At 43.9% G+C, this 16,381-nt stretch overlaps 1 protein-coding gene across 1 annotated transcript in view; it reads right to left on the reverse strand.

Annotated features, from left to right (window-relative positions):
- Positions 1-13,809: 13,809 nt before the first annotated feature.
- The window catches only part of LOC141098593 (cytochrome P450 2C5-like), a 164,327-nt gene continuing 161,755 nt past the window's right edge, over positions 13,810-16,381 (reverse strand). The window contains exon 10 of the mRNA XM_073586511.1: positions 13,810-15,234. Within this exon, the coding sequence (XP_073442612.1) occupies positions 15,056-15,234 (179 nt within the window). The 3' untranslated portion in view covers positions 13,810-15,055. The remainder of the gene's footprint in view (positions 15,235-16,381) is intronic.

The raw sequence follows: 16,381 nt of genomic DNA on the forward strand, positions 1-16,381 counted from the left end.
TGGGACTCTGGGCCCATAACCTGTTAGCAGCGGATTAATCAGCGTAACATCCAGAGTCAGCAACACAGAATGTAGATTTATTCATATCCAGGTTGAACAGCTTACAGCATGAAATGTGATCAGTCTGCTATCTGCTGTGGCTTGCAGCATGGGAGCATTACAACAGCAAGAAGGGAAGAGAAGGAGGGGGCATCCTGTCTGCTCTTTTTTTTTGTCACTGAACTTTGTGAACAACCTCACAATATGCACAACATATAAAACAGTACAGTAGTAGTTGTTGCAATACATACAGATCAATATGCATTATTCCAACACCAAGTGACTGCAGACATTTCATTTTACAGCAGAGCTGTAGCCCTTATGGGCGGTAATCTCTCTCCAGAAACCACTGGAGCCATAGGCGGAGGAGGACATGACTTGGGGATGGGTGGACCTTTACTCCTGCAGCTTTTTTGGTATAGTGGTATAGATTTTAAGCACAAGTGATGTTGCTTTCAGATTAAGGCCTCTTTCACACATCAGTTTTTCGCCGTCAGGCGCGATCCGGCTTTTTTTTGTAAAACCGGATCCGGCAAAATGCAATGCCGGATCCAGTTTTTCCCCATTGACTTGCATTAGCGCCGGATCGCGCCGGATGGCATTGCGTTTCATCCATTTTTTGCCGGATCCGGCTACTTGTCTCATTCCGGCGTCTGGAAAAAACGGCTACTGTAACGTTTTTTGTCTCCGGCGAAAAAGCCGGAAGCGCCGGATCCGACGCTTCTGGCTTTTTGCCACAATGAAAGTCTATGGGCGCCGGAATGCGCCGGATCCAGAAAAAGACGGATCCAGCCACCGGATTCGTTTTTTTAAGTCTGCGCATGCTCAGATCCAATTGGCCAGCCCCCAGGAAACAGATATAACCTGCTAGACGGATCCGGCAGAAAAACGGATCCGTTTCTACAGTTCTCCAAAATTTATGCCGGATCCGTTTTTTCTAAAAATAGCCAGAGCCTGCCTGACGGCAAAAAACTGATATGTGAAAGTAGCCTTTGAAGCCCAGTATGTCTGTGCCTGGTGGGTTACTGTGAGGAGGGTGGGGATTATATAGAGCAGGAAATCTGTGTCTCTTCCCTCTTTCTTACACAGGATGAACAGGAGGAAGCATGTCTGCAGTTTCAGGGAGTATAATACTGGGGTTATCACCTCACACGACAGATGACAGGAGCACATTCCCCTCAGACATCATGTACTAGTGTAGTATCAGCTCCTACATTATGTATGGGACCAATATTACCTCAGCAATTCATGGAGCTGCCATGTCCCTCATGTGCATGCTACATTTTCCTCACAGACTGTGAGACAACTTCTGTGTGACCTCCCTGCAGACATGTTTCATATACTACTCTGCATTCACCTCAGACATTGTGTAGTGTGTACAGTATCAGCTCCTACATCATATATGGGATCAAGATTACCTCAGAAATTCATGTAGCCGCCATGTTCCCTCACTTATTGTAGAGGCAGCTTTTGTGTGACCTCCCTGCAGACGTTTCTGATATCCCACATTACTGCTGTATTATACAGAGTCTTCATGAGTTCTGGGTTTATGTATGATAGGACAGAGCAGGGACACATACAGTGTCTGCCATTACTATGGTGGAGCTGGGCAGTCACATAGAGACACTGGTGAGAGGAGCAGTCGGGGGATGGTATATGTATGATGATGAGAGGCTGCACTTCATGTCAGTGCACTGTATACTGACCCTGCTGTCTGCGGATTACCCCCCTTCCCAGTTATGGAGTCTGATGATCTGTATGTGACCTCATCTCTGTTACACACTGTGAGGCTGGGTGTGCAGATCCCGTGTAACCAGGTTACTCACTATATATGTGGTATATGTGTAAAGGCTGTATTCCTGTGCTGTATACTTAACCTGTACCACAGGTCTGTATACATGATATCACTCCTCACTCTGCTATATACGGATCATGCTGGGTATAGACATCCTGTGTCTCAAGGTCATTTTCCTGGCTGTACATATAATCTGGACATGACTTCCAGCTTAGTGCTTGATTTCTGTAGCTATTGCTGCCTTAGTCCTCTTATGCAATCCTGCCGGATATTCCATCCTGTCTCTGTATATTGTCTCCCTGGTATGATGCATGATCAGAGTATACCTACCAAGAGCTTATTTTATATTACCTAAGATGGTGGATAGCACAGGCCTGAATGGATTATGTTTTATCATGTGTAAAATAAATAATCAGGGAGTAACTCAGCACATTTGAGTGTGCACTCAGCACATGGCGGGCAGTGAGTGGGCACTCCTAGTGTGATGCTGCACATTGCTCTGAAAACACATCATGGGTCCAGTTTCCAGCCCTGTCTCTCGTCTATTGTAATTGTATGTAGTAGAGTGACTGGGATACAGAACTTGCAGTTTTCTGCTCACACACCTATGGCTGCAGGCGGGTTATATTAGACCTACATGTTTCTTACCATTTATGTGCAGCTGGTGATTAGAGGCTGTAACTGCTGTAGAGGAGCAGGCGGCTTCTCATTTATTATTACAGCATATAACACAGCATTGCCCATCTCTGTCTATTTCCGGACCTTACGATGGGATATTTTCCATTATTAACCTGTTGTATTCCTTGGTTGTAAACCTGCATGGTTTTCACCCTCACTTATCCCACATCTTGAGCAGTGGGAGGGGTCCTTGAAGTTGGTTAAATATGGTCTGGGGGATCCAATGGAAAATGGTTTCCTCCTTTTGGAATTTAATATGGTTCTGGATCTGGTGAAAGGTGGAGGGGAGTTTCGGCAAGGGTTTGTCGGATCCCCAGGAAATTCAAGTGAACATTGGAACCCTTGTGGTTATGGTGCTCCCGAGCTGGTGGGGTAACGGCTGGGAGTAATTGTTGGTACATTTTATGTTCACTTTATGTTTGGTAATCACTGGATTTTGGGAGCTTCAAGGACTCCTACCAGCGTGTTAATATTATTTATGCTTTGATGTTTTATTGTATGTTTGTTTTAATAAAGGCGTGAATAATAATAAAAAAAAAAAAAGGGATCAGTGTATACCCACCAAGTGCTTATTTTATATTACTTAAGATGGCGCATAGCACAAGCCTGAGTGGATTACCTGGAGCCTGGTGGTTGGGGGGGTCCTTGAAGTTGGTTAGAAATTGGTCTGGGGGATCAATTGGGATATGGATTCCTTTTTTTGGAAGTTAATATGGTTCTGGACCTGGGAGTTTCGGCAAGAGTTTGTCAGATCCCCAGGAAATTCAAGTGAACATTGGAACCTTGGTGGCTATGGTGCTCCTGATCTAGTGGGGTAACGGCTGAGAGTAATTGTTGGTACATTTTATGTTTGGTAATCACCAGATTTGGGAGCTTCAAGGACTCCCCCCAGCGTGTTAATGTTATTTATGCTTTTCAAGGACCCTCTCTCTTTTTTCATGTGACTTGAGAATGCCGAGGCACGGTTTTTGACTGTGTATATTGACCAAACCATGTTTCTTTCCATGTTTCTTTCAAGGTTGTCATCTGGACAATGCAGTTATCTAGTGCATGAAACTGAAGAGCAATGTACCTAATCTGTGTGCCCTTGAGTCAGTGGGAGCGACAAAGGGTAAAGTAATCAAGTGCATTAACATGAAGGGCAATATGCCTATTCCCGATGCCCTTGAGCTGGTGGGAGCGGCTAAGGGCATAATCAAGTGCATTAACACAAAGGGCAATATGCCTATTCCCAATGCCTTTGACCCAGTTGGAGAGGTCAACACTAAATGTTATCAAGTGCATAAAAAACAATTAACAATAGCGTGGCAGGGTTATTAATAATGCCTTTGTAGACTTTTTCTGCTTTAGGTTTATTTAAATTACTACTTCCAGATATTCTGAACATTATATTATGGTCGGTTATAATGTTGTTATATTGTGTATAGTTTTTAATTACTCCCTATTTATAATATCTTTCTATTGATATGTTCATCACTTTTCAGGTAGTGATAGTAAGTGGGTTTAAGAAATGTTACTGCACAGCTACTGTAAATAATGGTGGTTTCAAGAACTAAAATCTGTGAATTGGTGAATTATTAGAGCTGGCTACAATGCATGCAGCATAATAGTTTTTAGAGGCATGACAGAAGTCATTATACAGGTATTCAGATTGTAGCTACGACCTTAATTATGGTTTACTTTCCACATTCCCCATTATGGGATCCTCACTGCAGGATGTTTAGCAACTGTTATTTTGTTGTAGTTACCGTATTATCGATCATAACTTGGTAGCATGGCATTGATGAAATTCCAGAGCTCCGACAGATTAATTTTATTTTTTATTACTTGTGTGCACAGACTTTCCATAGCATGTAGAAATGGTTGATGGGGGTCGAGTCCATTTAAGGTGTCAAATGGCCTCTCTGGTGGCGGTTTAGGAGTCAGGTGGAAGTTGCAGGCAAGTTAAGGTGGACTCATTTTAACTAATAGAGGATGTAAAACCTCATGGTGGTGAACAGGCTCGGCTTTGGTGGCCAGCCTCAAGGACGTTGTAATGGAAACGTCAATCAGGGGCGGGCACAGTGGTTCAGCACAGGAGTGAGGATAATCGGGTCATCGGTGCCCTGAAAGTTTACTGGCTCTGCTTGAATGGCAAGCCAGTGCGTGCCGCCCCTTTATGGCTGTCTGGCCTGGTTCCGTATGTCAGACAGCTGGGGATATCACAGTACTTGTGAATCCCAATGTACTAGCACTTCACCTGACTCCTACTGTGATTGTTTTAATCCTGTGATTTAAATAAAGCTGTGGCCATTTTGACAACCAACATAATGTGTTGTGTATTTATTCTAGTGCCTAGGTTTACTGTAGTTATGGTGGTTTTAAGATGGAGTGGGGGTCCGTCCCATATCCATAAGTCCATTGTGAGCAGGGATCTTTCTCCTGTAGAGTGTCAGCTCTTGTGAGTAGGGATCTTTCTTTAGTAGAGCATCAGGTTTTGTGAGCAGGGATCTTTCTCCTGTAGAGCGTTAGTTCGCATGAGCAGGGATCTTTCTCCTGTAGAGCGTTAGTTCTTGTGAGCAGGGACCTTTCTCCAGTAGAGCATCAGCTCTTTTGGCCTGAATCCTTTTGACCGAGATAGCACAGTTATAATACACCATGTTGTAGGTGTTGTCCAAAGAAAACAGTCACCTGTACACAGCACAGAATAGGCAATAATTTGCTGACCTGGACTGGGTCCAACCACTGGAACCAGCACTAATCAGAACAACAGGGAATTTCTATCCCTTTTGGGGGGCACATTTTTGTTCCTGTTATAAGAGAGAATCTCTTGAAAAACAAGATAAACTTAATAACATTCTTATAAAAAAATAAATTGCAAACTATACATATCGCCATAAACATGTATACAATGCATATATATGCTAGAACAGTTAGTGCATATATATGGACCCCTAAATCCCACCAGCGCACAAAATAAGCAATACAGAACCATAGAATTGACTGTTTCTCTCTCTCTAACCACATACACCAGTATGCAAAGTACCTAAATATCTGTTTCTCTATTTTATTCCATAGCTATAATTCCCTACCTCAATGATATATTATGTATACTCAGTAAGCACCCGGTGTACCAACACTCAAATTAAATTCTAAGACTCCTGAACTGTGTTTTCTCTTAGGTGCATGCACTCTTGTGCATATGTTTTACAATCTGGGTACGAGCCCTTTCAGTCATGCCTTTTTGGTCGGCAAGCCTTCTGTGCCATCCAAATGACAGTCAGGTCAGTAAGACGGCTGCAATCATTTAGCGAGGTAAATGTCTATACATGTCATTCAGGATCCTCCACTGAAGAGTAACGGGGACCCGGGCCGTAGTCATGGCTATCAATGGCTGATTCATCACACCCTGATCTCCTGCCGCATGCACAAAATGTCCCTTCTGTAGCGTACCTTTTTGCCTGCTCTCTTTTCCATCAGGGTCCTCTCTGTTCTGCTGAGGATCCCGTTCTTGAGGTTCCACATAAGGAGAGACAGAGTCATATTCCACTTTAAAACAAACGATTTTACTCAATTCCATACTCAGTTTGTGCATTTCAGATTTAGGTACAGCATAAGATACTTCACAAGACACAACATTTTCTGTCTCTGTGCTGTCCCTCACTTCTTCTGGAACATTGCAGGGCCACACCATTGTCCCCGGTACCGCAGCATTCTTTCTGACTAGTCTGACTATCTTTAGGAGTTCCCGATCTGTTTCGCCCCGGACACGCAGGTATTTTCCTATATAGGTGACCGCCACCATGACAGAGCTGCCCTGTATTACTTTGCTTCACTGGCAATTGTTCCTCCTAGGTCTGGGACGAGCTGGACCTCTTTTCTTAAAATAATGTTTCTTTGCTCAACTGCCCTGTCTGGGTTCACAGGCCTTACTAACTAGAATCAAGAAAACTTTACAGCTTACCCCAGTTGGCCCCTCCTACTTAACTAATTCCTACAATACCTCCCTCTAGTGAGCCAAGTCAGTCACTACACTTTCCCTACCCTATAATACAATATACATATACAGTTGTGGCCAAAAGTATTGACACCCCTGCAATTCTGTCAGATAATACTCAGTTTCTTCCTGAAAATGTTTGCAAACACAAATTCTTTGGTATTATTATCTTCATTTAATTTGTCTTAAATGAAAAAACACAAAAAGAATTGTCCTAAAGCCAAATTGGATATAATTCCACACCAAACATAAAAAAGAAGGTGGACAAAAGTATTAGCACTGTTCGAAAAATCATGTGATGCTTCTCTAATTTGTGTAATTAACAGCACCTGTAACTTACCTGTGGCACCTAACAGGTTTAGGCAATAACTAAATCACACTTGCAGCCAGTTGACATGGATTAAAGTTGACTCAACCTCTGTCCTGTGTCTTTGTGGGTACCACATTGAGCATGGAGAAAAGAAAGAAGACCAAAGAACTGTCTGAGGACTTGAGAAACCAAATTGTGAGGAAGCATGAGCAATCTCAAGGCTACAAGTCCACCTCCAAAGACCTGAATGTTCCTGTGTCTACCATGCGCCGTGTCATCAAGATGTTTAAAGCCCATGGCACTGTGGCTAACCTCCCTAGATGTGGACGGAAAAGAAAAATTGACAAGAGATTTCAAAGCAAGATTGTGCGGATGTTGGATAAAGAACCTTGACTAACATCCAAACAAGTTCAAGCTGCTCTGCAGTCCGAGGGTACAACAGTGTCAACCCGTACTATCCGTCGGCGTCTGAATGAAAAGGGACTGCATGGTAGGAGACCCAGGAAGACCCCACTTCTTACCCCGAGATATAAAAAAGCCAGGCTGGAGTTTGCCAAAACTTACCTGAAAAAGCCTAAAACGTTTTGGAAGAATGTTCTCTGGTCAGATGAGACAAAAGTAGAGCTTTTTGGGCAAAGGCATCAACATAGAGTTTACAGGAGAAAAAAGAGGCATTCAAAGAAAACAACACGGTGCCTACAGTCAAACATGGCGGAGGTTCCCTGATGTTTTGGGGTTGCTTTGCTGCCTCTGGCACTGGACTGCTTGACCGTGTGCATGGCATTATGAAGTCAGAAGATTACCAACAAATTTTGCAGCATAATGTAAGGCCCAGTGTTATGATGAGTCACCGAAGGAGGAAAAAACAAAATACCAGCTAAGTCCAGAAAAACCAGAGAGGTTGGCAGCTATCGGATTGCAGACCCCTGGACCTATCCACAACAACTAGCAGTAGCCATGGGGGGTTCCTACGGTGCCCTAGACCCCCCGATCACAGCCGGAGAACTAGATAGCCTAAAGACAGAAAGGGAAAAAACTAAACTGCCCCAGAGCAGACCCCAAAGCAATAGGCAGCCCCCAACATATAATGACGGTGAAGCAAGATGAAAACACTAACACAGATAGAAAGATAGGTTGAGCAAATGATGGGGCCCAAGCTAATTACACAGGACAGGATAGGAAAGCTGCTGTCTGCCATCCGCAAAAACCCTATGAAAATGAGCCAACCGACTGATAGGAAAAACAGGCCCTGAAGTCGCTAGGCTTCAAAAGACTATATCAGCACTCAGGTATATTCTGAAGACAGAGCAAAAGATCAACAGATCAGAGACAAAAATGGAATTCAGCTCACCCCCGGCCGGGGATGGCAGAACTCCCAAAAAACAAGGCAAAACAAAAAACAAAACAGAAGAGTACATAGCAGAGCAGAAAAACTTAGCTTTGAGATGCAGGAATCAGACTGGTCTCCAAGAATCCAGCAGGAAAATCACCAGCCAGGAAGAAGGGCGTCGGCAGCCTTATATCCAGTCCTCAATTCCAGCCACCCAGTCATCATCTAGCTGCCCAGGTGTTTGGTAATCAGTCTCACTACCTTCCTTCACTAGAGGAGGGAGTTCATCAGACCTCAATAGTGAAGGGAAAAATGAACTCACAACAGTACCTCCCCCTTGAGGAGGGGTCACCGAACCCTCATCCATGCCACCAGGGCGATCCGGGTGAGCCCAATGAAAGGCACGCACCAATCTTTCGGCATGAATATCAGAGGCAGAGACCCAGGAATTATCCTCCTGACCATAACCCTTCCACTTAACCAAATACTGGAGTCTCCATCTAGCCAGACGGGAATCCAGTATCTTCTCTACCTCATATTCCATGTTACCTTCAACCAATATAGGGTCAGGAGGTGCCACCACAGGAACTACTGGTTCAACAAACCTCTTCAACAAGGACTTATGAAACACATTATGAATTTTAAATGTGACAGGAAGAGCCAACCGAAAAGAGACCGGATTAATAATCTCCAAAATCTTGTAAGGTCCAATAAATCTAGGCTTAAACTTAGGACAAGCCACCTTCATAGCGATATTTTTTGATGACAACCAAACCAGATCACCCACCTTAAACTGGGGACCAACGGTCCTACGCCGGTTGGAAAACCGCTGGGCCTTTTCCTGGGAGAGAGACAATTTATCCACTACTTGGTCCCAGATCTGGTGCATTCTCCCCACCACAGTGTCAAAACCTGGGCAGGCAGAAGGCTCCACCTGCCCTAAAGAAAATCGAGGGTGAAAACCAAAGTTACAAAAAAAAAGGTGACATCAAAGTGGCAGAACTAGCTCTATTATTTAAAGCAAATTCGGCCAAGGGCAAAAATGAAACCCAATCATCCTGATCGGCAGAAATAAAACATCTCAAATACGACTCCAAAGTCTGGTTTGTTCTCTCCGTCTGCCCATTGGTCTGAGGGTGAAACGCAGAGGAGAAGGACAACTGAATTCCCAGCTTGGAACAGAAAGTCCTCCAAAATCTAGACACAAACTGAACTCCTCTGTCAGATACAATGTTCTCAGGAATCCCGTGCAAGCGAACCACCTGTTGCAAAAACAAGGGCACCAACTCAGAGGAAGATGGCAACTTAGGGAGTGGTACAAGATGGACCATCTTAGAGAATCTATCACAAATCACCCAAATAACAGTCATTCTCTTAGAGACAGGCATATCAGAGATAAAATCTATTGAAATATGGGTCCATGGCCTCCTGGGCACCGGCAAAGGCATCAACAAGCCACTAGAGCGAGAACAAGGTTTAGACCGGGAGCAAGTCCCACAGGACTGCACAAAATTCCTGACATCACGAGACAAGGCGGGCCACCAAAAAGACCGACTCACCAGATCTCTAGTACCAAAAATACCTGGATGACCAGCCAATGCAGAGCAATGAACTTCAGACATCACTCTCTTCCTCCACTGGTCAGGAACATACAACTTTCCACTGGGACAACGCTCAGGTTTGTCCTCCTGAAACTCTTCCAGAGCACGTCTCAAATTGGGCGAGATGGCAGAAAGAACTACCCCCTCGCCTAAGATGGTAGCAGGCTTAGTCACAACAGGAGAATCAGCAAGGAAACTCCTAGAGAGGGCGTCTGCCTTGACATTCTTAGTGCCCGGAAGAAAAGAGACCACAAAATCAAAACGTGTGAAAAACAAGGCCCACCTAGCCTGTCTAGGATTCAAGCGCTTGGCCGACTCCAGGTAAATCAAATTCTTGTGGTCAGTAAGGACCACGACTTGGTGTTTGGCTCCCTCCAACCAATGTCTCCACTCCTCAAATGCCCATTTCATGGCCAACAGTTCCCGATTCCCCACATCGTAGTTACTTTCGGATGGGGAGAACTTTCGGGAAAAGAAAGCACAAGGATTCATGTTAGATGTCACAGGATCTTTTTGGGACAACACCGCTCCTGCACCAATCTCAGAAGCGTCCACCTCCACCTGAAACGGGAGTGAGACATCAGGTTGCCGCAAAACCGGAGCAGAAGTGAATCTTCGCTTCAGCTCCTGAAAGGAAGAAACAGCCTCCGGAGACCAATTCAGCACATCAGCACCCTTCCTATTCAAATCCGTCAATGGCTTGGCAATACTAGAAAATTTTGCTATAAATTTCCGATAAAAATTAGCAAAACCCAAAAACTTCTGGAGGGCCTTCAAAGAAGTGGGCTGAACCCAATCATAAATGGCCTGTACCTTAGCCGGGTCCATTTCAATAGTTGACGGAGACAAAATAAATCCCAAAAATGAAATCCTCTGTACCCCAAAAAGGCATTTCGATCCCTTGACATACAGGGAATTCTCCCTCAAAATCCGGAACACAGTCCGAACATGTTCCACATGAGTGTCCCAATTCTTGGAGAAGAGCAAAATATGATCCAGATAGATAATCAAAAATTTATCCACAAAGTCTCGGAATATATCGTTCATGAGGCACTGGAAGACAGAAGGGGCATTAGTGAGCCCAAAAGGCATCACCAGGTACTCAAAATGTCCCTCCGGAGTATTAAACGCCGTCTTCCATTCATCCCCATGCTTAATGCGAATAATATTATACGCCCCCCTGAGGTCAAGCTTGGTAAACCAGCAAGCACCTTTAACTCTGGAGAATAGATCAGAAATCAGGGGTAACGGATACTGATATTTAACAGTAATTTTGTTGAGGGCACGATCGTCAATACAAGGCCTTAATGAACCATCCTTTTTAGCCACGAAAAAAAACCCAGCACCTAAGGGTGAAGAGGATGTTCTAATATGACCCTTCTCCAATGCCTCCTTAACATAGGATCGCATAGCCTCGTGCTCGGGTACAGATAAATTGAAAAGCCGACCCTTGGGGAATTTACACCCCGGGTTCAGCTCAATTGCACAGTCATAACTCCTATGAGGAGGCAAAGACACAGATTCATTCTCACAAAATACATCATAAAAGTCAGCCAAATAGTCAGGAACATCATGCGACTGGGGAGAGGTGGAGAAAACAGGAGCATCACTAAGGGCACACCGACAACCCCAACTCACCACAGACAAAGATTTCCAATCCAGAACTGGATTATGGATTTGTAACCAGGGAAACCCCAGAACAATGGTATCATGCAAATTATGCAACACCAAAAATCTGCAATTTTCTTGATGGTCTGGGGCGACCCGCATTACCACCTGGGTCCAAAACTGAGGTTTATTCTTCGCCAAAGGAGTAGCATCAATACCCCTCAAAGGGATAGGCGTCCGCAGAGGTGTCATAGGAAATCCACAACGTTTAGCAAAATCCAAGTCCATCAGGTTAAGAGCTGCTCCTGAATCCACAAAAGCCTTGGCGGAAAATGTGGACAGGGAGCAGATCAGAGTAATTGCCAGAAGAAACTTAGGTTGAACACCACCCACAGAAAACGTGTGTGCACAACGTTTCTCTCGTTTAGGGCAGACAGAAATAATATGTGAGGCATCTCCACAAAAAAAACACAGCTTATTATGCCTTCTGAACTCCTGACGTTGCGCCCTAGACAAAACTCTATCACATTGCATAGGTTCAGACATTTGTTCAACAGGTGGCAACATTTCTTGTGTAGTTTTGCGTTCACGTAAACGCCGATCCACCTGAATGGCTAATGACATAGAATCGTCAAGACCAGAGGGAACAGGAAATCCCACCATAGTATCTTTTACAGTTTCTGACAAACCCTTCCGAAAGAGGGCTGCCAAGGCACCATCTTTCCAGGTAGAAAGGACCGCCCACTTTTGGAATTTTTGACAGTACAACTCTGCCAAATCCCGACCCTGGCTTAATACCAACAGCGTCTTTTCAGCCTGATCAATAGCATTAGGTTCATCATACAACAACCCCAAGGCCTGAAAAAATTTGTTCACATTATTCAGAGTAGGATCATCAGGTTTCAAAGAAAACGCCCAATCCTGGGGATCGCCGCGCAGCAAAGAGATGACAATTTTAACCTGCTGCGCGGAGTTCCCCGATGAGTTAGGCTTCAAGGCAAAAAATAATTTACAATTATTCTTGAAATTCAAGAATTTAGACCGATCCCCAAAAAATACATCCGGAGTGGGAATCTTTGGTTCAGCCACATGTGAATGAGCAAGATAGGCGGAAATTCCCCGCACTTCAGCAGCGAGCTGCTCCACACGATCAGACAATTGCTTCATCTCCATTGAGAGAAAAATTCCCCCTACGGCCTCAGAGATATAGAGGAAAAAATATGCACACAAAAAAAAAAAATTCTGACACTTTTTTTTTTTTTTTTACAATTCTCTCCTGCTATTGAGTACCCTAGGATCTGCGGTAGGGCTGGTGATTATGTTATGATGAGTCACCGAAGGAGGAAAAAAAATACCAGCTAAGTCCAGAAAAACCAGAGAGGTTGGCAGCTATCGGATTGCAGGCCCCTGGACCTATCCACAACAACTAGCAGTAGCTGCCCAGGTGTCTGATAATCAGCCTCACTACCTTCCTTCACCAGTGGAGGGAGTTCATCAGACCTCAATAGTGAAGGGAAAAAAGAACTCACAACAGCCCAGTGTGAGAAAGCTGGGTCTCCCTCAGAGGTCATGGGTCTTCCAGCAGGACAATGAACCAAAACACACTTCACAAAGCACTAGAAAATGGTTTGAGAGAAAGCACTGGAGACTTCTAAGGTGGTCAGCAATGAGTCCAGACCTGAATCCCATAGAACACCTGTGGAGAGATCTAAAAATGGCAGTTTGGAGAAGGCACCCTTCAAATATCAGGGACCTGCAGCAGTTTGCCAAAGAAGAATGGTCTAAAATTCCAGCAGAGCATTGTAAGAAACTCATTGATGGTTACCGGAAGCAGCTGGTCGCAGTTATTTTGGCTAAAGGTTGTGCAACCAAGTATTAGGCTGAGGGTGCCAATACTTTTGTCTGGCCCATTTTTGTAGTTTTGTGTGAAATGATCAATGTTTTGCTTTTTGCTTCATTCTCTTTTGTGTTTTTTCATTTAAGACAAATTAAATGAAGATAATAATACCAAAGAATTTGTGTTTGCAATCATTTTCAGGAAGAAACTGAGTATTATCTGACAGAATTGCAGGGGTGTCAATACTTTTGGCCACAACTGTATTACAGTACACAGCAACACATAAAGCAGCATTACATTTCACATTAAATTCACCAGTTGTCCAGGGACAAGGAAGAGTGAGCACAGCTAGTCCCTGCATACCCCTTACAGAAGCACAGTACATGAGCAGGGGAGGAGCCTGAATTATGTGTATGGTCAAAGGTTCCTCCTTCTGCAGACATTTCATAGACAGGACTGCTATGTGAATGGCACAGTACCGATCAAGACTGACGTGACTCCATCAATATTGAAAATGGCACAGAATTACAAGAAAGGATACATCAGTAACTTGCACCTAATAACATACTGTGTAACACACATTTCTTAACTTTAGCCATGTAAATTCTTATGTCCCAAAAAAACTGACAAAAGTATTGAAGGAGTGATTCCTTTATTGGCTAACCAGAGAAATTATATTTGCAAGCTTTCAGGGCTCAGAAGGCCCCTTCATCAGGCTTATTACAAGTAAATTACTCAGAAGAGATGGCAAAATTTATATAGGAATTACACAAGGACATGAGATGATGCTTGCTAGAGTTAAGCCAAGGAAATCAAATTAAGGTTTTTGTTGCACATGCAAATGAGGTGGAAGTGTTCTATTAGAGATCTGAAGACCTTCTTGTAGAGATTTTTAGAGATGTGAACTGGAAGTGTTCTGTTAGACATCCGGAGACTTTTTTGAGGAGGTGTGAACTGTGTCCATGTAATGAGTCATGAATCCAGGTGTCGAATTGAGTCCTATTGTTAGAGATTGAAACATATTTATAAATTTGAACTCCCAGATTTTTCTTTCTGTCACTACTAAATTGACTTTAATATTAGGACTTTTAGATCTGCTATACTGTGTCCAGGTCTAGAGAAGTGTATTCCTACAGGCGTGTCCAGCTCAGTTTTTATTGTATGTCTATGCAGATTCATCCTTTAAAGGGAATCTGTCACTTCATTTTTGGCCTTTTGAGCTGCGGCCACAGCCATCAGGGGCTTATCTACAGCATTCTGTAATGCTGTAGATAAGCCCGCGATGTAACCTGAGAAATAAGAAAAATGAGTTAGATTATACTCACCTGGGGGTCCGGTCCGGTCCGATGGGTGTCGCGGTCCGGTCCATCGCTTCCCATCTTCTAGCGATGACGTCCTCCTTCTTAATTCTTCTGCGGCTCCTGCGTAAGCGTACTTTATCTGCTCTGTTGAGGGCAGAGTAAAGTACTGCAGTGCGCAGTCGCCAGACCTCTCTGACCTTTCCCGGTGCCTGCGCACTGCAGTACTGTACTCTGCCCTCAACAGAGCAGATAAAGTACGCTTGCGCAGGAGCCACGGAAGAAGTAAGAAGGAGGATGTCATCGCTAGAAGATGGGCGGCGCCAGACCGGACCGCGGCACCCACCGCACCCGCCCCCCGGTGAGTATAATCTAACTTGTATTTCTTATCTTTCAGATTACATTGGGGGCTTATCTACAGCATTACAGAATGCTGTAGATAAGCCCCTGATGGCTGCGGCCCCATCTTATAGGCCAAAAATGAGGTGACAGATTCCCTTTAACTTTTGCCAAAAAGCGCACAATCTCCATTAATGGTGGAATTACCCCTTGCAAGTGGGGCAACTACAAGGAAAGCAGTCCATTAATTTTGAGATATTGCACAGATCTCATGTTTCTGTGGGTGTGAGGAGAAGCCAACGGTACCAGTGAGATCCAGATTTGCTCCTGGAGGAGCCATGAATGTGAAGTTCTGTAACAGCTTTGTAAAGACAAGGAAAACCTGAACTTTAGCCAAGCTCTCTCCAGCACAACTTCTCTTCCCTGCAAAAAGAAGCAGATAGAAAACGTAATAGTATTATCCAGTGGAGTAAAACAAAATAGTATATCAAATCATATATCCAATCCAATAGTTTATCCAGGGGTAAACAACAACAAAAATATGGTATGAAATTTATTAACCCCTTAACCCTGGAGCTTTTTTTGGTTTTGCGTTTCCGTTTTTCACTCACCTTCCCAGAGCCATAACCTTTTTATTTTTCCATCAATATGGCCATGTAAGGGCTTGTTTTTTGCGGGATGAGTTGTACTTTTGATTGAAATCATTGGCTTTAGCATGTTGTGCACTAGACAACGGGAAAAAATTCCAAGTGCTGTGAAATTGCAAAAAAAAGTGCAATTCCACACGTGTTTTTGGCTTGGATTTTTACTAGGTTCACTAAGTATTAAAACTGAGCAGCCATTATGATTCTAAAGGTCATTGCGAGTTCATAGACACGAGACATGTCTAGGTTCTTTTTTATTTAAGTGGTGAAAAAAATTACAAACTTTGTTAAAAAAAAAATTGCGCCAGTTTCCAATACCCATAGTGTCTCCAATTTTTGTGATCTCGGGCTGGATAAGGGCTTATTTTTTGCTTGCCGAGCTGACGTTTTTTATGATACCATTTTGGTGCAGATACGATCTTTTGATCGCCCTTTGTTGAATTTTAATGCAATGTCGCAGCGAGCAAAAAAACGTAATTCTGGCGATTTTACTTTCTCCTTCGTCTCATTGGGGGACACAGAGACTGTGGGTGTGTGCTTCTGCCGTCTGGAGGCTGACACTAAGTATACAAAAAAAGAGTTAGCTCCTCCTCCGCCGCATACACCCTCGCCCCCAGACCGGGCGTAACTCAGTTTTTTGCTTCGTGTCTGATGGAGGCACACGCAGTCTGGAGCTCCAGACTAGGTTTTTTTTTTTTTTCTTTTTTCCCTCTATGAAGATAAGACAGGGGCGACGGATCCTATAGAGAGGATCCGATCTCCCCAAATCATCAACGGGCGACCACGTGTGAGTAACCCTCCACGTGTTTCTCTCCCGCACCGAGGGACACATCTGGGACTTTTCCCCAGACAACTATTTTTCTTTTTTATTTTGAAAGAGGCGGCAACGCATCCTGATAAGAGGATTGCGGTTTCCCCATCGTCCC

Source organism: Dendrobates tinctorius, unplaced genomic scaffold (assembly GCF_039654945.1).
Source record: "Dendrobates tinctorius isolate UK_male_01 unplaced genomic scaffold, ASM3965494v1 ptg000093l, whole genome shotgun sequence".
NCBI lineage: Eukaryota > Metazoa > Chordata > Amphibia > Anura > Dendrobatidae > Dendrobates > Dendrobates tinctorius.